The 27,487-nt window shown below is 33.0% G+C and overlaps 1 protein-coding gene across 1 annotated transcript in view; it reads left to right on the plus strand.

The window, feature by feature from the left end:
* Positions 1 to 27,487, plus strand: part of SPRED1 (sprouty related EVH1 domain containing 1) — a 118,639-nt gene that overhangs the window by 66,217 nt on the left and 24,935 nt on the right. Inside the window, exons 3-5 of the mRNA XM_067742453.1 lie at positions 5,338 to 5,506; positions 7,870 to 7,919; positions 22,880 to 23,032. Of these exons, the coding sequence (XP_067598554.1) occupies positions 5,338 to 5,506; positions 7,870 to 7,919; positions 22,880 to 23,032 (372 nt within the window). The remainder of the gene's footprint in view (positions 1 to 5,337; positions 5,507 to 7,869; positions 7,920 to 22,879; positions 23,033 to 27,487) is intronic.

The following is a 27,487-nucleotide window of genomic DNA, read 5'->3' on the forward strand; positions in this document are numbered from 1 at the left end:
AGCAGCTGGGCCCGTGAGCCATGGCCGCTGAGCCTGCGCGTCCGGAGCCTGTGCTCCGCAACGGGAAAGGCCACAACAGTGAGAGGCCCGCGTACCGCAAAAAAAAAAAGAACTAGTTCATTATCCTTACCATTTCCTCAGTGTATTTTAAAGCTCATTTTAAAAATTTATTTTTCTATGTGTTTTTGGAACGTCTATAAAAAAATAGATGGCCATTTGTAAATAAGTGGTATAGATGAGTATAGATCACGTTGAAATTTTATTTATCTAACAGATAATAGTTGGAAAACAACTTTGGGAAGTTTCAGAGAGGAGCTAATTCAGCAATATTTTCATGTATTAAAGATTAATTTAGTGACATTTTCATGTAACAATGACTGTAGGACCAAACTCCATTTTTTTATGTCCTTCTCTTTTTTAACAATTGCAATTTAGCAGTTTTCTAAAATACATATCTCTTTCCCACTGTTTATGAATACAGTAAATATGTTGCAGTAATCCATAATGCCAATTTTAACTTCTTGAATTCCAAAACCTAATATAATTATGAATTTTATTGTTATTATTGCAAAATGGTTGTTGCAACAGATAGTTAAATCTTTGTTAAATGCCAGGTGCTAGCACACTTTGCCTATAAGCAAGCAGGACATTATTTTGTTACCTTCTTTGTTACTTATTTCAGAATAACAAGACTTAACTATCACTGATATTCAGTGACAGGCTGGTAAAATTTAACAATCAGCTTTTGGTGGGGGAGGGCGGGGGGATTGGAGAGAGGAAATGCTTTATAGCTTAACATATTCCCACCATGGCAGTTTTCAGTCAATATAACGTCACTGTATGTGGAGTTGGGAAGAAGTGATTAGTATTTTTTCTTTTGTTACCTGTGCCTTTGGTGTCATATCCAATAAAACATTGCCAAATCCAATGTCATGAAATGACATTGACATTGACATATGACATTTTTTGTCCTATGTTTTCTTCTAGGAGTTTTATCATTTTAGGTCTTCTTAGGGTCCTTGATACATTTTGAGTTAATTATTGCCTGTGGTGTTAGATAAGGGTCCAACTTCATTCTTTTGCCTGTGCACATCCAGTTTCCCAGTACCATTTGTTGAAAAGACTTTCCTTTCTTCCACTGAATGGTCTTGGCACTGTTGTCAAATATGTTGAGGTAGTTTCCTTCTAGTTCTTGTTAGGTATTTTTATCATGAAAAGATGTTGAATTTTGTTAAATGCTTTTTCTGCATCAATTGCGATGATCATGTGGATATTTTTCCCCTTTATTCTGTTCAAGTAGGATATTACATTGATCAGTTTTCATGTGTTTAACCATCCTTGCATTCATTTGTTGAGGATTTTTTGCATCAATATTCATAAAGGATATTGATACATAGTTTTCTTGTAATGTCTTTGGCTTTGGTATCAGCACAATGCTGTCCTCATAGAATGAGTTAGGAAGTGTTTACTCCTTCAATCTTTTGGGAAAGTTTGAAGTATTGGTATTAGTTCTTTAAATGTTTGATATAATTCACCAGTGAAGCCATCAGGTCCAGGGTTTTTCTTTATTGAGAGACATTTAATTACTTACTAGCTATATATCTATTCAATATCTATTACTTACTGATCCAGTCTACTTACTAGCTATATATCTATTCAAATTTTCTATTTATTTCTGATTTAGTCTTGGTCTGTTTTATGTTTCTAGTAATTTGTCTGTTAAATATAGGTTATCTGACTTGTTGGTGTACAATTGTTCATAGTACTCTCTTATAATGCTTTTTATTTCTGTAGAATTGATGGTAATGTCTCCACTTTCATTTCTGATTTTTATAATTTGTGTCAATTTGCATCTTCTCTCTTTTTCTTCTTAGTCCTTCTAGCTAAAGGACTTATTAAAATCTTTTTGAAGAACCAACTGTTGGATTCATTGATTTTCTCTATTATTTTTCTGTTCTCTAATTTGTTTCTGCCCTCATTATTATTTCCTTTCTTCTGCTAGGTTTGAGTTTAGTTTGTTCTTCTTTTCTAGTTCCTTAAATTGTAAAGTTATGTTGTTGATTTAAGATTTTTCTTTCTTTTTTTTTTAATGCAGGTGTTTCTAAATTTTCCCCTTAGTACTGCTTTCACTGTGTGCTATAAGTTTTGATATGTTGTGTTTTCGCTCTCTAAGTATTTTGTAATTTCCCTTGTGATTTCTTCTTTGATCAGTTGGTTAATTCCCAAATTTTTTTAAATTTTCCAGTTGTCCTTTTGTTATTGATTTTTAATTTCATCTTATTGTGGCCAAAGATACTTTGTATGATATCCATATTTTTTATTATATTGAGATTAATTTGTGGCCTAACATATGTTCTGTCCTGAAAAATACGCCATGTGCACTTCAGAAAAATGTGTGTTCTGTTGCTGAGTAGAGTGTTTTGTATATGTCTGTTTGGTCTAGTTGGTTTACTATGTTAAATTCTCTATATCTTTATATTCTGTCTGGTTCTTCTGTTGATTATGTGAGTGAGGTATTGACATCTCCAACTATTACTGTAGAACTGTGTTTCTCCCTTCAGTTGTGTCAATTTTTGCTTTATATATTTTGATAGTCTGTTACTAAGTACCTAAATGTTTATTGTTGTATCTTTTTGCCCTATTGAACCATTTATTAATATATAATATTTTTATTATAATGTCCTTTTTTATTTAAAGTCTATTTTGTCTGATATTAGTATAGCCACCCCTGATCCCTTTTGGTTGCTCTTTGCATGGAATGTTTTTTTCCATCTTTTCACTTTCAACCTGTTTGTGTCTTTGGTCGTGCTTTTATTTGCTCTGCCAATCTCTGTCATTTGGTTGGACAGTTAAATCCATTTACGTTTAAAGTAATTGCTGATAAGGAGGGACTTCTGTGATTTTGCTGTCTTTGTATGTCCCTAGTAGCCTTTTCTCCCTCATTTCCTGCATTCGTATCTTCCTTTGTGTTTAGTTGATCGTAACAAAATGTTTAAATTCCTTTCTCATTTCCTTTTATTTATATTCTATAGCTATTTTCTTTGTGGTTACCATGGAGGTTGCACTTAACATCCTAAAGTTATAACACTCTAATTGGGATTTAAACTAGCTTAACTTCAGTAACATACAAAAACTGTTTCTTTACAGCTTTGACCTCACCCCTTTCATTTGTTGATAAATTACATCTTTATACACTGTTTGCCCAGAAACATAAATTAATACTTCTTTTAAATGTATTAGTCTCTCAAATTTTGTAGAAAACAATATTTGGAGTTGTACACCACAGTTACAGCAATACTTAGCTTTTACACTAATAATTCATTGTTTTCTTTAAATGTAATAGTCTCTCTTAAATTTTATAGAAAACATAAAGTGGAGTTTCAAACCAATGTTAAAAATATTGCTTTTATAATTGCCCTTGTATTTACCTTTATTTCTTTATATGGCTTAAATTTACTTTCTTATGTCATTTTATTTCACCATGTAGGTCTCCCTTTTGCATTTTTTGCAGGGCAGATCTAGTGGAAACAAACTCCCTTAGCTTTTGTTTATCTGGAAATGGCTTAATTTCTTCGTACTTTTGAAGGATATTTTTGCCAAATATAGAATTCTTGGTTGACAGCTTTTTATTTCAGCACTTTGAATATGTCCACCCACTATCTTCTAGCCTCCAAAGTTTCAGAAGAGAAATCTGCTGATGTTCTTATTGAGGATTCCTTATATGTGATAATTCACTTCTCTCTTGCTAATTTGAAGAATCTCTGTGTCTCTGTGTGGCCTGTTGAGTTCATCTTATTCAAAGTGTGTTGAGCTTCTTGGATGTTTATGTTCATGACTTTCATAAAATTTGGGGAGTTTTCAACCATTCTTTCTTCACATATTCTCTCTGCCCCTTTCTTGTTCTTTTAGTTCCCACGATGTGTATGTTGGTCCTCTTGATGCTGCCCGTAGGTCTCTTAGACTCTGTTTGTGTTTCTTCAGTCTTTTTCCTTTCTGCTCCTCAGACTCTAATTTCTGTTGTCCTATCTTCCAGTTCACTGTTTATTTTTTGTGCCTACTCAAATCTGCTTTTGAATCCCTCTAATTGGAGTTTTCATTTTAGTTATTTACTTTTCAGCTTCAGAATTTTTTAGTTTCTTTTTAGATTTTCTACCTCTTTATTGTTATTTCCATTTTGTTCATACATTGTTTTATGTCATACTTTGCTATATGACCTACTGAGAGAAACAAAAAGAAATCAACAGAAAATGTCCCAGAAAAGACCCAACAGCAGATCATTAGACAAAGACTTATTAAAAAAAAACTGTTGTAAAGATGCTCAAAGAACTAAATAAGATATGGAGAATCTTTGAATGCTTTGGGATTTTTCTGTTGAACACTGGACATTTAAATCATAATATGGTAACTTGGAATATGGTAATATGGAAATCAGATTATTCCCTCCCTTGGAGTTTCCTAATTTTTGTTATTGTTTTTTGTTTTTGTTTTTTTGATTGTTGTAGGTTGTCTCTGTGCCAAGGATCAGCCTGAGGTGTAAATTTAAGGTTTTTTCATGTCTTTTCTGAGCCTTTCCCTGGATATGCATAGTCACTTTCTAATTCTTCCTGTATATGTAGTTATTTTTGAATGTCCTAGTCTTCAGTGTCTGGCTCCCATCATGGGAAAAAGTGGTAAATGACAGATAAAAAAGGGAGCTGGCTTTTTAAATACCTTGGAAGTCACTTCATTCTGATGCAGAGGAACTTGCAACAATGAGGGAAGATACAACAGTGGCAAATGGCTACCCTCCTCCTTGTCTGCACCTCTGTGATCAGAAGCAGCAATTAGTGATGAGAGCACCGATCCCTGATACTTGGAGGATAAGGTCCTTTTTACCTACCATGGCTTCTGTAATTTGCATGTGCAGGGCTCCCTGCCCTATGGCTGGGAGTTGGGATGAAGGAGGTGCTGCTACTGTGCTACTACCTGAAATAGACAAAATTAACTGCAATTTACTGTCCATGTCTTCCCTGGAAGTTAAAAGCTTTCAACAAACTCTATAGAGTTCTAACATAGTCACAGCAGACAGATTCTGCCAGTCAGTTTTGTCTAGGTAGGGAGACAGATTCCTGGTGCTTCTTGCCTCCTGCCATCTTCCCAGAATCTTCTTTAATCCCATCTTAATTTCTGTATTGAGTGACTTTGTGAGTAGATTAAGTAGCAAGACCTCTGTATTAATGGGTTGGGAGTGCTTTTATTAAAATATAACAGCTCTTTTCTCACCTACCTTTGTATTTAAGAGCTACATTAGATGCATTTGATACATGTATAGTAATTTTGGCATTTAACTTTTGGCAGGTGGTTTTGGAATGTATGCTTAAAAAAGACCTCATTTACAATAAGGTCACTCCAACATTTCACCACTGGAAGATTGATGACAAGAAATTTGGTCTTACCTTTCAAAGTCCTGCTGATGCTAGGGCTTTTGATAGAGGCATTCGAAGAGCTATAGAGGATATTTCTCAAGGTAGGTTATTTTGACTGTTTTCTTAATTTGTTTATCAGTTATATATAGTAGAAGTGACTTCAAGCAAGTCAGCTTTTGTGATATGAGATTAGGCTTTGAAAGCTGACTGTAGGTGAAGATAAAATAATGGGCTCCTTAATCTGTTTTATGTTTGTCACATCACAGTATATACCAGTTACGTGTATTACCTTGAAGAGCCCATCGAGAGCACACTTCAGATAATTTAAAAGTTTTAAAAATAAGAGCTCAAAGAAGAGGGCAGCAGTCAGGTAGAACTTTGAAAATTCTTCGTGAGTATGTTACTCATATCCTTGTTTTGGTAATTATAAAGAGAAAATTTGTAATAATCAAATATATGTCAACTCCAGTTATTCTATGGCAAAACCTTCTTTACTGCTTTATCTGATTTCATTAATAAGGATTGGCAGAGACCTCAACGCAATCTATCCCTTTGTATATCTTACCAATCTGTTAAGATCATTAACTCTAAAGCTTGCAGATTTTAAAGGGAGAAAGAATATTTACATGTAAGACTGCCCTGTGCTTAATTAAACAAAAAGAAATCACGTTAAAACCCATTTCTTTACCCCAAAGAAGTCATAACTAAGATTTGATTTGCTTTTCTAATTAAGAAGAAACATTATCTATATTAGCAGAAATAACCTTCTTATACAACATAACTGAATGAAAATGTGTTGACAACATTGTGACTCATATATTTTGAAGATGGCATTTTAGTAGGAAAATCAGAAGAAATAAACTAATTACGAGACAAACCATAGGCAAGAACGTGGAAATGCTTAGTACAAATATGTATTGCTAAGTGTGTGAAACTGAAGTTAAATAATGTATTTAGCTACTTTAAAAGACTAGAATTTGGTAAACAAACAATCTTTGATTTCTGATTCAGAAAAAAATTCCATGAAATGATAGCACTCATTTTTAGTACAAGAACCCATAAATTCTTCCTATATCAGTGTTCTCATTGTTCCCTGCACATTTGAATCACCTGGGAGCCTTTTGAAAAATAGCATAATTGGTCCCCACTCCAGCTCACTTGAATCAAACTGCCTGGGGAGTGGTGCTGAGGCATTCCTTTTTTTTTTTTAAGTTCCTGTTCATTTCACATGTGGTGAGGAATTGTCAGATGATTATATATCATGAATTTAGGGAGGGGCAAGGTGAATATGGATCTTCAGATTCTCGAGTAGTAGTTGTCGTTCTCAAACCACTGCAAGAAACTTAAAAATAAAAAAATTTATGATGCCCAATGCCTCACCCCTCAGAGATTCTGACATTATTGGTTTGAGGCTGTGTTCTGGCATCAGTATAATTTTTTTAAAGTTTCCCAGTTAATTCTAATATTTTGTTAGTGTTGAAGCACCAGTGGTTTAAAAAGAAAATCATTATCCATGGTTGCTGGAATATTTAGTTTTGAATACTTTTATGCCCACATTCATACCCCCATAGGAACATACTTCTTTCACTAGAATCAGATAGATTGGGTTTAACCTTTTAAAAGAAAATTAATGAGAAGCTTACAAACACCTAGCCAGGTAGAATAGGCTACAGTACTCAGCCTGTCTCATTGTTTTTGAACATTTTTGAAAACATACTGGTTAGCATTATTATCAGCCACTGTATAGGTTTTCAGCAATCCCATTTTCTTACTTAGCCTCCCATGACAGTAAGAATAAACTATGCACCCTTTCCATAGGGCAGCTTTCTCTTCATCTCCATGATAGCTATGTCTCAAGGGTAGCATAAAGTCAGAATACTTTGCTAAGGTAAATCCTTCCTTATTAATTTATTGGAACTAAAGGCACTCTTGAACGCCATGAAAACTTATATAGAGGCATTGGTACACAAAAGTCAATAGCAACAATTGGCTATTGACTATCAACAGTGGATTAAGGCTCATTTTTTTGCCTTACTAAAGCTACTAAAATCCTAGTTGGGGGTACTAAATACTGTTTCCTGGGTCAGAGTACTTAGAAAAATTGAATAAATCACGTGGGTATTACCTAAACACCAGAAGAGTGTGGTGCATATACTTTTCCTGGCAGTTTCAGTATTTGAGAGAAATCAGAGACAGGGCTTGCCAGAGATAGCGTACTTTCACAGAAAACACCTCTTTAAGTAAGTAACTGGAAATTTACCTGTAGAAGAGGAAAACAGTTGCTTTATTCTCTGTCTAACAGAGGGGCAAGTATGAGTGACCAACATCTGACTGGTTGCCAGGCAGTCCAGAATGATCTCTGATTAGTCTTCTACAGTATCATAGTGGTATTATCAATGAGTCAGCAATACTAAAATCTAAAACAAAAATTCTATGCTTAATTAACTTTTACCCATTTTCTTAGGATGCCCAGCATTTAAAAATGAAACTGAAGGAGCAGAAGACAACTTACAAGTAAGTAGTTTGGATTAAAAGGAATTTCTAGACATAAAGGTTGTGGAGGAAATCACTAGCCGTAATAAATAAACAATTCATATAAATTCTTAAGAAATTTCTGGTCACTGTATATGTCAGGAAATGCAGGGAAACAGAACCAATAGAATGTGTGTATGTATATATATATATATATACACACACATATATATGTATGTATTTATTAATATGTGTAAAGAGGACTTGGTTTTGTTCGGTTTGTTTGTTTAAGGAATTGGCTCATGTGACTGTGGGAACTGGCCAGTCCGAAATTCACAGAGTAAGCAGGTAGGCAGGCATCCCAGAAGTTCTGGCAGGAGTTGATGTTTTGCTCTTGAGTCAGAAGGCAGTCTCAAGGCAGACTTCCTTCCTCCTTGGGGGACGTCAGTCTTTTCTTTAAGTCTTTCCAGAATGAGTCTACCCACTTTATGGAGGATAATCTCCTTTACTCTGAGTCTCTGATTTAGATGTTAGTCACATATGAAAATTACCTTCACAATAGTTAGACTGGTGTTTGACCAAACCACTTGCCACCATCGCCTAGCCAAGTTGACATAAAATTAACCATCACAGATACCCCACCGCATAGGCAAGGTACTTGTATTAAAAATTCATAGAAAAGTAATTTCAAATTATGAATAAGCATATGGACACCCTTCTGTTTTATATCACTAGTAATCAGCAGGTAGTATAAATTAACATTTATTAGTTATGAAATTATCAAAGATTTAAAAATTAATATTACCCCAGACTGTGTCTTTCCATGAGGTTGACAGATTGATGCTCTGCTAGAAAATATAGATTGGTAGATTCTTTTTAGAAAGCAGTTTGGTAATAATGTATTTAAAAGCCTTAAAAAGAGAAACAGGACTTCCCTGGTGGTCCAATGGTTAAGACTTCCCCTTCCAATGTTTCAGGTTCGATCCCTGGTCGGGGAGCTAAGATCCCACATACCTTGTGGCCAAAAAGCCAAAACATAAAGCAGAAGCAGTATGGTAACAAATTCAATAAAGGCTTTAAAATTGGTCCACATTAAAAAAAAAAAATCTTTAAAAAAAAAAAAGAAATATTCATACCTATTGATCCAGTGAATCAATTTAAGGAAATAGAGATACACAAAAAATTTGTATACACAGATTTTTGGGGGTGTGTGTATGAAATATTGATAATAAAAAATAAGCTATCTAAATGGAATGGAAATGGTTGAATTAATTAAGGTATCTTTGTCATGCGACCACTAAAAATTTTATTATTAATTTACTTGCAGTGTATTGAGTAGTAAAAACAGATAATTATATGGTGTTGTCACCCATTGTTACTCAGCTAAAATGTTAAATTTGTTACTTTTAGATTGTGGGATTCTGAGCTATATGGCTTTCTTTTTAGTACTTTTAATTTCCTAAAGTATTAATACTTTTAGGAGAATAGTGAAAGAACCCAAATTTATATGTATACCTTGTATTAATAATCAATTATTCATATTATTGTAAAAATAGTCATCACCTAAAGGACATGGCAAAATGTTTTATGTACATTTATAATCAGAAAATAAAAATGGTTTTTATTTCTGAAAATTTGAGAAATATAGTAAAGTTCAAAAAATAAAACATAGATATGCTACCATCCATGATAGCCATCATACATATTTTTTTAAATATTTATTTATTTATTTGGTTGCTTCAGGTCTTAGCTGCAGCACGCAAGATCTTTGTTGCCACATGTAGGATCTTCGTTGCTGCATGCAGGATCTTTAGTTGCGGCACATGGGATCTTTAGTTGCGGCATGCAAAGTCTTAGTTGCAGCATGTGGGATCTAGTTCTCTGACCAGGGATCGAATCCAGGCCCCCTGCATTGGGAGCACAGAGTCTTAGCCACTGGACCACCAGGGAAGTCCCATACGTATTTTTAAATATAGCCTCTGAGTTTTTTTCTGGACAAATAAATGGGTACACATGTGTTACTATGATATCATTATTCTGTAGCTTTTTTTTTCACTTAAATGCATAATGATATTTTGTGACCTTAAATGTTTTTTCAAGTTTACAATTTTTAATCTTTTTTGTGTCTATCTAATTTGTTTTCAATAGATGTATCCTAACCCATTATCCTTATAGTACATTTAAGAGTTCTTATTTGTGTTTTAATATATGAATCTGTTTATTTTCTTGATGATTAATTATTATTTTAAAAACTCAGTTTCCGTTAATTAGGTATAAGAAATAAATAATAAAATGCAAAATAAGTATACTTTTTATAGTTAAGTGTTTCCTAAAGTTCTGTTCTGGTATCAATGAGAATATGGAGCTGGAAATGGGGAAATGTTTTCTGAATTGCTCCCTGTGAAGAGAGTAAATTTGGTTAAAATTCAACTTTAAAAAGAATTTTTTAACATTCTGCTTTGGTTTTACTTCATTTCTATATATAGCACTGTATAGAGGAAAAACTTTTACAGGACTTAATTGTTTGCAAGACTTTGTGCATATTGCCATCAATGGCTAGTAAGGAGAATTATTGTATAACCAAAGCAACAAGTAGTTAATCTGTTTTTAGCTCCTTGGGATCTCTGTTTCATAGTAAGGTCTCTCCACTGCCCCCAGTCCAACAGGTTACACACACACACACACACACACACACACACACACACTCCCTCTCTCTCTCTCTCTCTCTCTCTCTCTCTCTCTCTCTCTCTCTCTCTCTCTCTCCCCCCCGCCTCCCCCACACGTACACACACACACCTAAAAGAGTTATTTATATTTTAGCTTCATTATACACTGAAGCACTTGCTTGGTTTTTATTTTCATAATAAAATAGAAAATGTGCATTGTCACTAGAGACTCTAAAATAGGCTTCCATGTAAGTGTAATTTCACTAAGAGCAATTTTTATATCAAGTTTTAGTTCTTGGTTTTTACTTACTGTGGTGTTTTAAAAATAGATTCTTAAATTATATTCCTTTTGGTGGAATCTTATTCTCCTCCCCTTGAGTGGGCGCTATACTTACTGGGTTGTTTTTTAATAAGGAGTATATGGTAGAAATGACAAGAGTATGACTTCCAAAGGTAGGCCATAAAAGGTATTGCAGCTTCTTTTGGCTCTCTTAGATCCCCTGTACTGGAGGATGCCAACTGCCATGTCATGGGGACACTCAAGCAACTCTATGGAGATGTGCTTGTGGTGAGGAACTGAAGTTTTGTGACAATAAACATGTTAATGAGCCATCTTGGATGCAAGTCGTTCACCCCCAAATGAGCCATCAGATGACTGCAGTCATGGTTGATGTTTTAACTGTAACTTCCCTAGGGACTGTGAGGTGGAACCACCTCATTAAGCTGTTCCTGAATTCATGACCTACAGAAACTGTAAAATAACAAATTTCATTTTAAGCCTCTAGGTTTGGGGTAATTGGTTACTAATAGAGATTTTGCTACCCATAATAATGTGGTGCTGCCATAACAAATACTTCAAAATGTGGCATATAATTTGAACTTGGGGACAGTAGATAGAAGCTTAAAGTTAAGCCTTTGAGGAGACTGCTGACGAGGTCTTAAATGAAAATGAAGAACACCATATTGGAAACTGAAAGAAAGGAAATCACTGTTATATAGTAGCAGAAAGTTTAGCAACACTGTCACCTGTAGTAATAAGTGAAGTAGAAAATGTACTACTTCTGGTTATGGTAAAGCAGTGGATGGGAGAAATAGGCTCAGGAAGGGCTCCTAAGCAAACAAAAAGAACCAGGACTTGGTGGTTTGGAAAATTCTCATCCTCTCAATATGTCAAACTATGCTAAAATTAGGAAATGGCTTCCAGGCAAAGATCATATCCTGGGCACTCTCAGAATAGGTTTGTCTAAAGATGAAGCCAGTGGTGTGACTATAAAATCCTTTGTTAAAACTTCAGAAGGATGTAATGTGAGCCTCAGAGAACCTTTCAATCAAAGTAAGAGGGCTTAAAGCAGATTAAGGGTGTCCTCAGCAGAAATTTAAAGTAGAGAAGAGTTTGTCTCAGAATTGTGACTGTGCTTTTTGTCTAACAGAGTGTGAATCCCAGTAAGATTCCCAAGAGACCCACAAAGTTTTCAAAAGAGTTAATTGGTAGAAATATTACCAGTCTGAGGAGCGGCCCCTTGGATCCCCAGAATTTTACCGGCAAGAAGCAGGTTGAAAAACATTTTACACGTAAACATGGACTTCCTTTCATAAAACGGAAAGATAACTCAGAAATAGAACCAAAATCTCAAAGGGCAGAGCCAAGAGCTATGGAGAATTATTCCCATATTCAAGGAACTTCTAACGTGTTCCCACCTTGACTACAGAATTACTTTGGATCAGTGACTCCATTTTCTCTTATTCTGAACCAGAAGTTTTATAACAGTTATCCTCTGCCTGTCCTACCATTGTATTTTGGTTGTGTGTGGGGCAGATAATTTGTCTGTTCAGTTCATGGGTCCTCACAACGAGAGGAACTGTACTTAAGGAACACCATTCAGCTAAGTTGCTCCCAAATTTCTTACTCAAAGAAACTATGAGATAGTAAATGTTCTTTGAAGCTGCAGTTTTGTGGTAATTGGTGATTATGCACCAACAGCTAACCAATACATAAGCAGAAAAGGAAGATGAGTAGAATGAAAGCTAACATTTATAGTCATGTTCATTTTATCTTGCTCCCATTCTCAACTTTTTTAGATGATACATCTAGCTTAGGTTAAATTCCATTTTTCAATAGAAGATTGTATTATATCTTGGTTTTATAGCCCCTTTACAACTAAAAGTATGTTCAGGTAGAAAAAAACACAGTTCTTATTAGTTTAAAAAATTCTGAGCCCGATTATGTATGTATAATATATTAACCTTAATTATACCAAAAGGGGCTGGGGGATACTGAGATGCTAGCAAAATGTGACATTTTTAAAAAAGAATCAACTTACAGAATTAAACTGCCAAAGAAAACTCTTAAGTTTACTTTAGTACCATTTATTTCATGATATGCTAAAGTTTTCACATACATCATTCTTATTTTGGAATGTATTGGAGGTTATACAGTATTCTAATTCAGTTAACCACTTTATTAGGAACAAAGTACATTATTGTTTTGTAAACCACCTATGGGCTTGACATACATAAACATTTTGAAATTATCTTGAGTGCAAGTTGACTGTAGTTTATGATAGTGGTTATGTCAGGTTTACTTTATTAGTGATTATTTGCAAAGAAAACTAAAATGGCTTTAAAAGAATAACCCATTCTCTAATTATTTTAACCCCAAGGAAGTAATGACTGTTAGTTAGATCATAAATGTCTTTAAGACTTTAAATATCAGAGTGGAAATCCTCTCCATTTTGAGTACTTATTAATTCATTCAGTAAATATTTGAGCACCTGTTCTGTTCCAATAACTATGCTAAACATTTGATTATTTGCTGGTAGATAGCTTTCAGCAATTCAGTATCTTTATCAGTATCATAAATCATCAGAAAGGTATTTACCTTTCTATTTCATACTTGTCTTTGAAAGGTTTCATAACATCATTATTTGGATTTAAAATCATATCTTGCTCATCTTTTATCCCTGATGTTTAGTACAATTTTGACCATATACATAGTTGGTAGGAAAGGTTTTTTGAAGAAAAATCTTCAAAATTAAGGAGTTAAAAGAAAAAAAAAAACCAAGCAGCAGTAAGGTATGAATGTTCTTTTCATTTGGTTTCTTTATTTAAGTATTTTAATGAGCCGGTTAGGTGGGGTGTTTTTTTTTTTTTTTAATGTTAGCTTACATTTGCTTTAAGATTATTTTTACAGTGTTTTTCCAACCAGGGTTGTTAGTCCTAACAGTTCTTATTGTTCAGATAGGCTAGATTGCTAACAAAACCCATAAAGCTCACCTCAGGATTGGTTTGTGATTATAAGAGGAAAAGATCTCAGATTCCATGCTTTGGGGCAGAAGAAAGGTGACACCTAATTGATCTGAAGTGAAAAGGTATCATATTTTCTCTTCGCCACTGAGAAATACTTGACTAACTTACTCTTTTTTAGAATTAAGTAAGGTCATTTTTGAGCCAAATGATTAAAAGGATTGTGATTTACATTTATTGTTCAAAGTCATTTGCTTTAGTCAAGGGTGCTATGAATTGTTCATGTACTCATTTTCAGAGGTAGTAACATTTTAATAAGGCTCTATATCTGAAAACTAAGTTAATGGATAGAGCTTTATTTAGCTAGCAAAATGGATTTTATATTACTGTGATCTCTCACCATCCTACCTTATAGTTAAGTTCCTGTAACCTTTATATATTTTAGATTGAGTTTAATTATCTAATAAGGGAGTAAAAAAACTCTGTATAATCTTTTTGCATAATATTTTGTCACTATTTAATTTTTCCTTGACTCTTAAACTAATCTTCATGTAGGATATTTGGTTAGTTAGAAAATTATAAAGAAGAAATCAGGAATCATTTATCCCTACCTAGTGGTAATTGCTATTAAGATTTTGGGTTCTTCTGCTTAAGTTTTCCTTTGTTCTTGCATGTTATATTCAAATACATACTTCTTTTTAAAAGTACCATCAGAATCAGTCTCTTCTCCATTTGGATTGTGTTTTTGATAGGATTTTTGTTTGTATTGGTAATGGTAGTGATAGTGGTGGTTGGAATTTAAGTAGTACAAATCATAAAATTTGAACCCACGCAGTCTGATTTCAGTGTCTTTGAATTTTGCCATTATATTGTGTAACTATACTACAGTTTATTTAACCATTCATGTTTTGTTGAACATTTACTTTATTTTCCACAGTCTTGTACATTAATTTTTGTTGGTACTTCTGAATGTGACCTTAGGATAAAATCCTAGAAATAGATTTCCCAATTAAAGGATTGTCTAAAGATTTATATAGTTAGCAGAAACTATGCAACTATTGCCTGCCTATTAACTAAAAAACAGATTTGCAGACAATAAACAATCCCTGAAAACCTAATACCACATTTAAGCCAAACTAACTTTTCATTTAAAGTGTAGTTTCTGTTGATTAATAAGGTGGAGGACTTGTTTTTCTTTTTTGTTTTTTCTGGACATTATATGTTGGTACTTTTCTCGTATGCCTTCCATATTATTTCATCACTGATTACTGTGTTCAGGTTGCCTAAACAAAATACTATATATGCTATTAGTATTTTTAGAAAAAGCTCATAGACATGCAAAATTGAAAATTCAAGGTTTAGTTTATTCTTAAACTAATAAAAAGTAACTAAAGAAATCTAGCAAACAGAATAGGAGACATTGGTGGTCAAATATAAAATGCATTGCTACTGGGTGATACATCAAAGTGTAAATAGTGATTTTGTTGGGCTTGTAGAATTGTTAGTCATTTTTTTCCTTTTCTGTGCTTTCTAAGTTTGCATAATTTGTATAGTTTTAAATACCAAAAGAATAGCTTTGATAGCATTTTTAACATATGCAATGCTAGAATATAAGATTTCTTTATCAAAGAACATCTAAAATTTTTTCATCATGCTAAAGTAAACTAATAATATAATTATTTAAAACTTCCCTTGTTGAATATGAGCCAGTCACACGTTCAAACCTGTGATTCGTGATAATACAACTACAAGAATGAAAGTTTGGAACAACTGATAGACTGTGAGGTTTTTTCGCACTATATTGTTTATTGGGAATCATACATTTTAAAAAGTTTACAGAACAATGCTGTTTTCTCTGCCTCAGAATTAATATAGAGAGAAGGGACAAAGGAAGGAGAAAAGCAAAATCTGTATTTATTTTCTCTACAGCTGTCATCTAGACTTATGTTCTGAAAGAGAACTACAGCTAGAATTATTTTATTACTTTATACAGCATCCTTTTACTTTATACAGCATCCTTTTGCCTCTACACACAAAATTGCTGTAATAGTCTTGGAGAAATAAAAAGCTAAACAATCTCTGAGCAACCATAGAAGAATAAATATTATACCAGCCTCTGAGAGTGGAACAGATTTCCACTGTACATGAAATATTGGCATGGTTTACTTTTTAGGTAATACAGATGAGCCAATGCCAGCACAGTACTAAAAGCATTGAATGTGGATGTATATTACTGCTATAGACAACTTTTTAAAAGCTGGAGCTCATGCAAATGTATGTACATCCTTTGTGCGTATCATACATTAGATTTTCTGCTCTTGTGGAAGATTTTTTGGCATTTTCCACCACCTAACTTGAGATTACACCCCTTTTCCCATAGTAATTGTTACTTTTAAAGAGTTTTAATCCAGTAAAAAACATTCAAGTTTGACTAAGCCAGAATACTTTTTACTCAGTCTGATCCAAGTTTTAAAAAATGTTTTGGCTACTATTAATTTTAATAGTGGAAATGGTACAAATAATCTTTTTTATAAAATAACAATTAAAATTTTTTTCTTATATGAGTTTGGCAGAGATAGTTAAATGATAAGGCCCAGTGTGGGTAGAGATGTGAGGAAATAGTCTTTCTTGAGAGGTTTTCAAAGGGCTCATAAGTTTGCTAGAGGGTAGCTTATACTCTCTAGTATTAATGGGAATTAATCCTAAGGAAATAATACTACCAGTGCACCAAGATGTATTTATAAGGAGGTGTGTTGAAATGTATATGACCAAAAAATTGGAGGCTATTTAAATGCCCCTAATTCGAGTTTTGCCTACAGAATACATAACATATACAAATACTGAACTTCTTTGCAACCATTTTAAAGCACAGGGTACACCTTTATATATTGACACAGGGAGAGGTTCATGGTATGTTTTGTGGTAAAAGAAAGTACTACATGGATAGACCTAAATATATAAATGGAATCAAATTATACATAGACTATAAACATATATATATTAAGTCTAGAAAGATACAAGTCAAATAATAATAGGTGCTATTCCATACGGGGGAGTGTGTGAAGAATTTTTTTTGTAATTTGAACTTTTAACAGTTATTAAAATTATTTCTTTTGTGGGTGAAGACTTTTCATTGTTGTTTAAGGAGTTCTTTTTCTACATTTTTTTCTATTGCCAAAGTTACTCCCAAGGGTCTATATTAATATAATGTGATCTGACTTGTGGTTATTTGCATATCACTGATTATTTATAGGGTACTCACTGTGTGTCAGGTGTAGTTCTAAGCTCTAGGAATAAAACAGAGGGAAAGTCATTACTGGCTCACGGGAAAAATACAAATAAAAGAACACTTAGAATATAGGGTGATAGATATAAGTATTTTTGAGGAAGTTCAGAGGAGGGAGTAACTTTGGAGTGGATTAACAGACTTTTTGAGGTGTTTATGGCTGATGTTAAGTTCTTTTTTTTAATTTTTATTTTATATTGGAGTATGGTTGATTTACGTTGTGTTAGTTTCAGGTGTACAGCAAAATGATTCAGTTATACATATACATACATTCATTCTTTTTCAGATTCTTTTCCCATATAGGTTATTACAGAATATTGAGTAGAGTTCCCTGTGCTATATAGTAGGTCGTTGTTGATTATCTGTTTTATATATAGTAGTGTGTATATGTTAATCCCAAACTCTAAAAAGGAGTTTTTCTAGTGGAAAAATTGAAGATAGTCTTTGTGGGCAGAGGAAATGACATGTACAAAGAATCAGAAGTGTGAAATATTAGACAGTACTGGAGAGAAACAGTACATCTGAAGCAAAAAGAGATGATGAAACAGTAGAGTAGGAGCTATGGTAAAGTAACAAACCTATGCATTCATTTGTTAGTTCTTTTGTTCATTCTCGAAATTTCTTGTTCATGAAAAGAAAACACTGTGTAATTTTTAGTAAGACTAGTCCATTATCATAGAAATTAAATAGCATATCCATAAATAAGAGTGAAAGTTGTGATAATGCCTAGTCTTAGTGAGAATATAGAACATTGCTTGTGGATATATGAATTGTTAAAACCGCCTTGGAAAATAATTTTTATTTTATAAATCAGAGCATACGTGTATCTTATAATCTAGCATTTCCACCCCTGGGTATGTACCAGAAAAATTCTTGTATATATGTATCATGAGGCCTGTAGAAGAATGTTCTTAGCACCCTTGTTTGAAAGAGCAAAAAATTAAGTGTTTTATCTTAGGCAAGTTACATAATGTCTTTGAGCTTTAGTTTCTTCCTGTGGAATAGAGAGATAATAATGCTAACTAGCTCAAAGGGTTGTTGTGAGGATGAAATGAGTTAACCCATGTAAAGTACTTGAGACAATGTCTGCTACATAGAAAATGCTTAATAGGTGTTAGCTATCATCACTACAAAGAAGTGAAAATGAGTGAGCTATTGCTACATATATCAACATGAATAAGTTTCATGAAAAAAAATGAGCAAAAAAAGCAAGTTCCAAAATGTCCCAAATAGCATGATATCAGTCAAATAAAATTCAGAAGCATCTAGAACTAAATATTGTTTAGGAATAATACTTATGTGGTAAAGCTGTAAAGAACAGTAAGAAATTGTAAAATAAACAACTACTTCAAGATAATATTTACCTATCCAAGTGGTAGAGGTGGGGGATGCTATTATTTGTTGTCTTGATAATATAATATTTGTTGTCTTGGTTATTTCTCTTTCTTAAGTTGGGTGATAAGTATACACATATTCACTTTATTACCTTTATATTATTATGTCTATAGTCCTTTATATAAAATATTTCCTAAGGGAAATATCAGTGGTTTGGTGTGTATCCTTCCTTAAACTGATAAAATTTTAAAATACCTATTCATCCATCCTATCAATTTGACAGATAGGATCATGTCATACTGACAGTTCTGTCCCTAGCTTTTTTTCATTTAGCAATATCTTGTGAGTACTGCATACAGCTCTTTTTAATGGCTTTTAGAATTCTATCATATATGTATACCATAATTTTTTAACCAGTCCTGTGCTGATACAGCCATAGGATGTTTTCTCCTTTTCTTTTTTTGTTAAAAAGAGTGCTACGATGATTATTTGTGTGTGTATGTATCTGTATATACGATGACTTTCTCAAAGAAAAAATGCACTCCCACCAACAGTGCAAAATATCCTGTTTCTCCATACCCTTGCCAGTGTTGAGTATTATTATATTTTCCATCTTTTCTAGTCCGTATAAAAAATTGTCATCACATTTTTAAGTCTTTAATTGAAGTCCATCATCTTCTTTTCATGTATTTGTTGTCTGTTTCTTTTTCCTGTGAAATAAAATTGGACTTTATCTTGTACCTCAGTGCTTCTGGGGTGAGAGAGCCCATTTCTATGGATTGTGTAAATTATGTATCTTGAAAGCGTTCCTCAGACAATAATGATTCTCGGCCCTCTATTCTCCAGTGTGTACAGGGTTCCCCAATAGAGCTTTGATAATTGGATACCTTAGAAGGGTTCTGAGTAGAAAAACCAACAGATTTGCACGCCTAGCCTTTTCACAAGACTGGAAACAAGGAGATCACTTAGAAACCTACTAAAATAAGAGAGGCAAAAAAGGATAATGAGAGCTTGCATTAAGAGAGTAGGTAAGTGGATATGGAGAAGAGAAAATGGATTTGAAAGACACTCAGAAGATTAGCTTGTTTAGAAAATTATTTTATTTTACTGACCAAAAGAGATATTCTGCATGAATCCAGAAGGGTTTAGGGCAAGGGTTGAACAATGTCTCAGTTTATTATCTCAAATACAGAGTGGCGGGGGGGGCGGGTGGAGGGAGGAATCTACTTATGCCAAAAAGCAAGTGACTGGTTCATTAGTCAGTTGAATTACTTGACTATTTTGATAGAATATAATTGTATTGTATTTTTAAATATTATGACTCTATATCAAAAGAAGGGGGGAAAGTATATACCTAGATTTAAAAGAAATCACCCTTATAAACGTAAATAAGCTCTAGAAAAATTGGAAAATCATTCCTAATCATACCATCAAGGAATAATATTAACATTCATTTTATATCCTTTTAACCTTTCATCTTTTTATGGTTATAATACTATAAATAAAATTTTATATACTGATTTTTTAACATTAAACATTTCTCCACAAAGTAGGTATTATTCATAAATCTAATTTCAAATGACCACTCATTCCATTAAGTGGGCATACCATAATTTACATAACCATTCCCTTAATTTAGGACATTAAGGTTATTTCTTCATTTTTACTATTAAAAGAATTCTGAGAAAAATATTTTGTGCCTAAAGCTCTTTCCATTTAGTACAATTTTTTTCTTTACTAGATTGAATAAGTGGTCAAAATGTGTGAATGTTTTAAAAGCTTTTGATACATTTTACTAAAATTGCTTTTCAGAAATGGTTGGTCCGGATTTTCCTCCTGTGTATAGAATAAGCAGTGAATGAGAATGACCATTTTCCTTATCACCACTTTTTTAAATACTTTGTCAACTTAATATACACCTAAATTTAAACTTGCTGAAAGAGACATAGGTAGTAGGAAAATGGTCTTTTCCTGTTTAGGATTCTCTAAAAATGTTAGTTTCTCACAATTCATGTATAATATGTCCCTTATTATAGATTGTAGACTCTACATTTTCAAACAGTGAGGGTTGGTTTGTTTATTTTTACCATATCAGACACCTGAAAGATGTTTTAGTTATTTTATTAGCTGAGACACATTTAGGTGTATAGTTATAAATTCACTGTGAAGTATGAAATATTTCTTTTTTAAAAAAATATTTATTTATTTATTTGATGGCACCATGTCTTAGTTGCGGCTCATGGGCTTCTTCTTTGTGGCATGGGAACTCTTAGTTGCGGCATGCATGTAGGATCTAGATTGAACCTGGACCCTTTGCATTGGGAGCGCAGAGTCTCATCCACTGCGCCACCAGGGAAGTCCCAGTATTTCTAATTAATAGGTTAATTCCAGGTATTTTGGTAAGCATTTTTAAGTTGAACTAAATCATTTATTACCCAAATACTATACACATTTTATTTGTTTAATAATGAAACAATACTTTTGATATTTCCCTTTAAAAAATAATGTATTTATTTTTAATCAAAATGAAATTTATTACTGTTTAATGTAAGTAGAATTAACCTCAGTCAGTACAGTAAAACACTGGGTCATGTAAACATTTTGTATTTGTTAAGATACAGATTTTTAAGTAAGCTTTATTATATTTTACAATTCTTAAATGATTTCTCAGTTAGATTAGAATACAGTAAAGACAACCTGATCAAAATACTTGTCACCATTAAAAGCATAATTACTTTATGATCACTACTAATACAGTTTATGCTTGTTTATAGTTTTTAATCTCTTGAGTATCTCAACTAACCCTGAGATTTTTAATACAAATACTATACCCAGTTTATAATAAAAAGGAGCTGTGATTTAGAGAAGTTAATTGCTTAAATTTCATACCCAAGTTGGATAAGACAAGGTTCCAACCTAGGCCCTTTCTCTAAACCTTTTTGTTGTTATTGTTGTTTTCTTCTATTCAGTTTGCTTATGATTTTTGACAATTACTTGGGTCACTTATTTTGAAAACTCCCTGGAACAAATAAATATGCTTCCTGAATTCTTTTTTTTTTTTTTTTTCTGAATTCTTTTTACTCTCCCGAATTTTGATCATTAATTTTGAAAGAATGTTTGCTGAATACCATTATTTAGCCACCTCCTTTCCAATAACTTAGCATTAACTGTCATAACACATTGATATAACTATTAGGAAAATTAGCTAAAAATAGCAATTAACTGGGTTTGACACATGTAGTTTTAAGTGACAATAGACTCTCAGATACATTTTTTAAAGTTTAATTGCTTCCTGATAAAATAACAGCTTTTAGTTTTCAGAGCATTTTCACATATATTACCATCTCACTAAATCCTTATGACAATCCATGTCATAAAACAGTATAGGTATTATAATTATTTAATTGAAAAAACTGAGTTCCAGAAAAATTAAATGTCACAAAGCTTCTTTGTTTCAGAGCAATGACCAGAACATGCATTTATAAATTTATAATATCTTAGCTATAACTTTTATGAACTTTACTGCTTAATATTAGAAGTAATACCAAATTTTAATGTTTTTTATTTTTATAAAAAAGCTTGTAAATGTTTCTACCTTTAAAATTATTAGCCCTATAATGATTACTCTAAATTACTTTAGAGTGAGCCAGTAAAGGTATTTCTGTAATTTTAGTTGGCTGTCACTTTTTCTTCCCAAATAATTATATACTAACGGGAAAAATAATAGCAAAGAGTTATCTCATTTCTTAAAAAAATAAAAAAAAGAAACAAAACCTTTTCAGGACTTTCTGTTTTGTAATGTGCTAAGTTTCACTTATTCAACATTTATTTCACAGAAATATTGTTTATGAAATTCCGAAAGCATTTTGTTAGTGACTGTCATTGATTGAACATATCTCCTTCACTGAGTCTTGTATATGGTTTGAATCCTTCTAAATAATCAGCAAGTTCAGGCTAATTAATTAATTCACTCATTCAATTACTTTTAAAATTACGTGGACTACTGTCTTCCTTCTTCGATCCCTCGTATCACACAGCACAATCCTTGGTACTGTGTAAAAAGAAAAAAGTTCTTTAAAAAAAACTTGCAAAGTAACAATTTTATTGATTTGTATTTTTTCCTCATAATTTCTTCATTTTCTGTGTACATATATCACTTTTAGTTATAATTAACAGCTTTATTGTAATTAGATATCTTTCTCACTTGGCATGGATAGCCTTCTAATTCTTCCTATGTTTTTTTTTTAAGAAAGTCCATTTTGCTTATAAAGTTGATTTTTTTTTTTAATTCATATTATTTTATTTTGACATGGCTTCCTAACGCACATTTGAGTTTGGGGAATTGCCATACACATTGATGGTCATGGTACATACTTACTGATTTGGTAAATTTTTGTTAGAGTAAAGGTATCTTATTTTGTTGTTGTTTTTTACATTCTGGTAACTAATGATTTGGGGATTGTTCCCATTAGGCAGCTGAAGCGGATACTTCCAGTTCTCTAGTGAAAGATCATCTCTTCCAGCAAGAGACAGTTATAACCAGTGAGCCTTACAGAAGCTCAAGACCTTCTCCCTTTGAAGATCTGAATGCCAGAAGAGTCTACCTGCAAAGCCAAGCCAATCAGGTGAGAAAATAAATATTTTTCAATATATTATTCATATTTATAGAAATCGGATGTGTTAGATGAGAACATTAGGACCATCTGCCCTTTACCAGTCAAAGAACAACAGAAACCCAGGAGAATAAGATTTATAATGAATCAAATCCGGAATGAGACAATACATATATGTCATAATGTCCTAAACAGGTTTAATAATTGAGTCATAAATTTGACTTTAAATTTTTTGATGATAAAGGGGAAAGGTGTTAGTTACATTTTCATTGTCTAGTAGAGGGATACAGAGGAACGTAAACCATAGTTTCTGTTCTAAAAGAGTTTATGATGGCATAATAGATACGTGCTCATAGTGATTGGGAGCACAGGATAGGGGTATTGAAGTCGTTGTGGAAGATGAGAGTTTGTGTTTTTTCTTAAGATACACCTGAACTTTTCAAGGATGAGAAAAATTGTTAACTAATTGAAGAGGGTGGGGCTGGTGATGAAAATTGGGGGGGGAAACACAGGAGGAGCGAGGGGAAGAATGTTTTAAACAGAGGGAATTTTAGTCAGCATAGTCTGCCATAACAAAATACCATAAACTGGGTGGATTAAATAACAGGTTTTTTCCCAGTTCTGAAGGCTTGGAAGTCCCAAGGTTAGGGTGCCAGCATGGTTGATTCCTAGTGAGGGCTCTCTTCTTGGATTACAGACAGCTGCTTTGTCTCAGTGCCAGAGAACGCCCAAGTGAGCAAGCTCTCTGGTGTCTCTTATAAAGGGCACTAATCCTATCATACCAGGACCACACCCTTCATGACCTAATTACCTCCTGAAGACCCCATCTCCAAATAGCATCACACTGGGGGTTTGGGTTTCATATAATTTGGGGGGGGCAGGGGTGACACAAACATTTAGTCCATAGCAGGGAACAGTATGAGCCAGAGGTATGCATGATCTAGGGGGAAAACAACATGGAGGGTGAAAAAGAGAGGCAAAGAGAACAAGAGCCAGACTGTCGGGGGTTTTATGTCCTGCAAACCACCTTGGACTTAAATCTTGTTTGTTGTTTCGCAAAGCTGGGTACACATTCATGTGCCAGAAGACACAAGGAACCACAGATTAAACACAGTGCATTTTTATGGAGTGTCACTTTTACTTACAAACAAAAAAATCCAAAGCGGTGTACCAGGTTTACATTCCCACTAGTCGTGGGAATTTTCCTGAATACTTGGTATTGCACCCCCCCTTTCCCCCTCCCCCTTTTTTTCCCCAATTTAGTCACTTAGTGGAAGTAAAGTAGTATTTTATTGTGATTTTAGTTTATACTTTCCTGATTACTACTGCTTTTGAGCACCTTTTTTTATATGCTTATTGACCATTTAGAAATTCTGTTTTGTAAAGCACCTATTCAAGTATTTTGCACATCTAATATTGAGTTGTCTTTTTCTTATTGATTTATAGCCATTTTCTTTTTGTTTATTTTGGAAATAAGTCTTTTGTTGGATATATATATTGCAGATATCTTTTCTCTGGTGGTCTTTTTACTCTCTTAATAATGTCTTTTGCTGAATAAGAGTTCTTAATTTTAATAGAAGAGTGATTTAGTGATCGTTCCCTCTGTGGTTAGTGCTTTTTGTGTCATGTATAAGAAATCTTTGAGTATCCTCACCAAGCCATGAAGATATTTTATGTTGTCTTTTAGAAACTTTATTATTTTTTCTTTCATGTTTGATTTTTGTAAGTGGTATAAGATTGAGGTCAAGGCTTCCCTCCCTGCACCACAACCCCCAAATCTGGATAGCCAGTGATCCAGCACCATATAGTAAAAAATCCTAGCTTTCTGAAACAAGTGCATTGCATTTTCAGCTTTGTCATGTGACTGTATGTGTGTGGATCTATTTCTATTCTCTGTTCTGTTCCCTTAGCCTATTTGTCTATTTTTATACTGGTACCACACTTTTAAAATAACAGTAGTTATATAATATTTCTGGGATCTGGGAGTTATGTCCCCCAGCTTTGTCCTTTAAGATCTTGTTGTTCTTGGACGTATGTAAATTTTAGAATCAGCTTATCAATTTCCACAAAACTCCTAGAATTTTGATTGACATTGTATTGCATTCATAAATTAATTTGGAGGAAGTTAACATCTTGACAATACTGAATCTTCTAATCCATGAAATGGTAAATTCATTCATCTTTTGTTAGATTTATTCTTAGGTATTTAATTTTTGTAAGTTTATTTAGTTATTAATTATTATAAGTATATTTTGTAAATTGACCTTATATCCAGAGACATTGTTAAACTAATTTATTAACTCTGTACTTAAAATCTGTAAATTTTTTAAATGTCTGTTTCTTGTCACACTGGCTAGGACTTCTAGTGCATGGGGGATTGACTTTCTTATTTTGTTCCTTATCTCAGGGGAAAGCTTTCTATATTCATTGCATGCATCATTAACTATGATATTTGCTGTATATTTTCATAGATCCTTTTAACAGATTAAGGTATCTATCTATTATTCCCACATCACTAAGTTTTTTATGACATGCTTCTGCAGTAATTGAGATGATTCTGATTTTTTTCCTTGTTGATTCTGTTGATTGGTAAATTGTAATAATTGGTTTGCAACCTTGCAGTCTTGGAATAAACCCATCTTGGTTGCCATATAATACTCATTATACATACACATATAAACATATGCACACATAAAATTGGGTTTAATAATACTTTATCTAGGATTCTTATGTCTGTGTTCATGGAAGAGATTGGCATATAATTTTCTTTTCCCATAAAATCCCAGGCAGGTGTTGTAATCAAGGTATGCTAACTCCATGAAACAAATTGGGCAGTGTTTCTTTCTTGCAGTTTGTGGAAAAGTTTAAATTTGTTGTTTTTCTTAAATGTTTGGTAGAATTTCCTGGTGAAGCCATCTGAGCCCAGAATTTTCTTTATCAGATGATTTTGAGCTACAGATCGATTTCTTTAACAGATACAGGACTATGCTGATTTTCTAATTCTTTTTAGAAAGTCTTTTTACAGGATTTTGGTTTTTATTCCTTTTTTATGGAAAATTTCAAACATACTAGAAGTTGAATGAATAGTGCAGTCAATTGCTGTGTACTACCCTGCTTCTGACATTAGTCATTGGCAAAATGATGATATGCCATATTTTCATTATTATTCAGAAATGGATTGATTTTTAAACATTTGGGGTTTTCTACTTTTCTTTTTATTGCAGATATTCTAAGAATATACTCTGAATGATTTCATTCGTTAACATTTGTTGAGGCTTATTTAATGACTCAACATAAGGTCCGTGTGCCATGTGCACTTGAAAAGACTTCATATTCTTAGATGTTGTGTGTAGTGTTCTTTCTATATATTAGGTCAGGTTTGTTATCCTTATTAACTTTAAAAAAATCTGCTTGTCAGTAACTGAGCAAGGTATGTTTAAAAATCTCCAACTTTGATGGTAGAATCATCTTGTTTTAATTCCATCAGTTATTTATATATTTTGAGGCTATTGCTTGTAATTTTATAATTGTCATACCTTTATGTTGAATTGACTCTCTTGTCATTATGAAATATCCTTCCTTATCTCTGGTAATACTTTTTGCCTAAAAGTCTACTATGTCTGATATTTTCTTTTGGCTAACGTTTACACAGTGTGTGTTTTCCCATCCTTGTACTTTCAACATTTATATGTCATATATAAGATGTCTCTTTTAAACCATATGCAGTTGGGTTTCGTCTTTTTCTCAGGGTGTTTTTGTGTTTTAGAGTATTTTGTCTCCTTACTTTTACTGCAATTATTGATATAGTATAAATCTACCATCTTACTTGTTTTCTGTTTGCCCCATTTTTCTTTGTTCATTATTTCCTCCACTTGACTTATTCAGGTATATTTAACTACTTAATTTTTCTTTTTTATTAGATAATTAATAATACAGTTCAGTGCTTTTATTGTAATCCTAGAGGTCACAATACGCATTGTTAACTCCTTAGAATCTACCCTAAATTGATTGTTTTTTAAACCACTTCTGGAAAATGCATGGATCCTACAATACCTTAATGCCATTTATCTCTTCTTCATTTACCGTTTGTGTTGTTGTTGTCATGAAATTCATTCTGTGTGTAGGTATTTATAACCTCCCAAAATAATATTTTAAACAGTCAACATTGATTTCAGTTTATCCGTCTACTTATGCTTTTGGCTGTTCTTTAATCCCTTGTTTATTACCGTACTACCATGTAGGATCATTGGCTGCTTATTGCTGTTGGTGAATCTTCATTGTCGTTTTTCTGGAAACATCTTTTATTTCCTCCATATTTGAAGGATGTTTTGCTGACTGTCACATTCTAAGTTATCATTTATTTTCTTTCACCACTTTAAAAGATGTCACACCATTGTCTACACTTTTCCATCATTGCTATTGAGAAATACTGTCTATCTTTGGCTTTTTGCTGTTTTATTAGCTATG

The sequence above is a fragment of the Pseudorca crassidens genome, chromosome 1, assembly GCF_039906515.1.
Source record: "Pseudorca crassidens isolate mPseCra1 chromosome 1, mPseCra1.hap1, whole genome shotgun sequence".
Lineage (NCBI taxonomy): Eukaryota > Metazoa > Chordata > Mammalia > Artiodactyla > Delphinidae > Pseudorca > Pseudorca crassidens.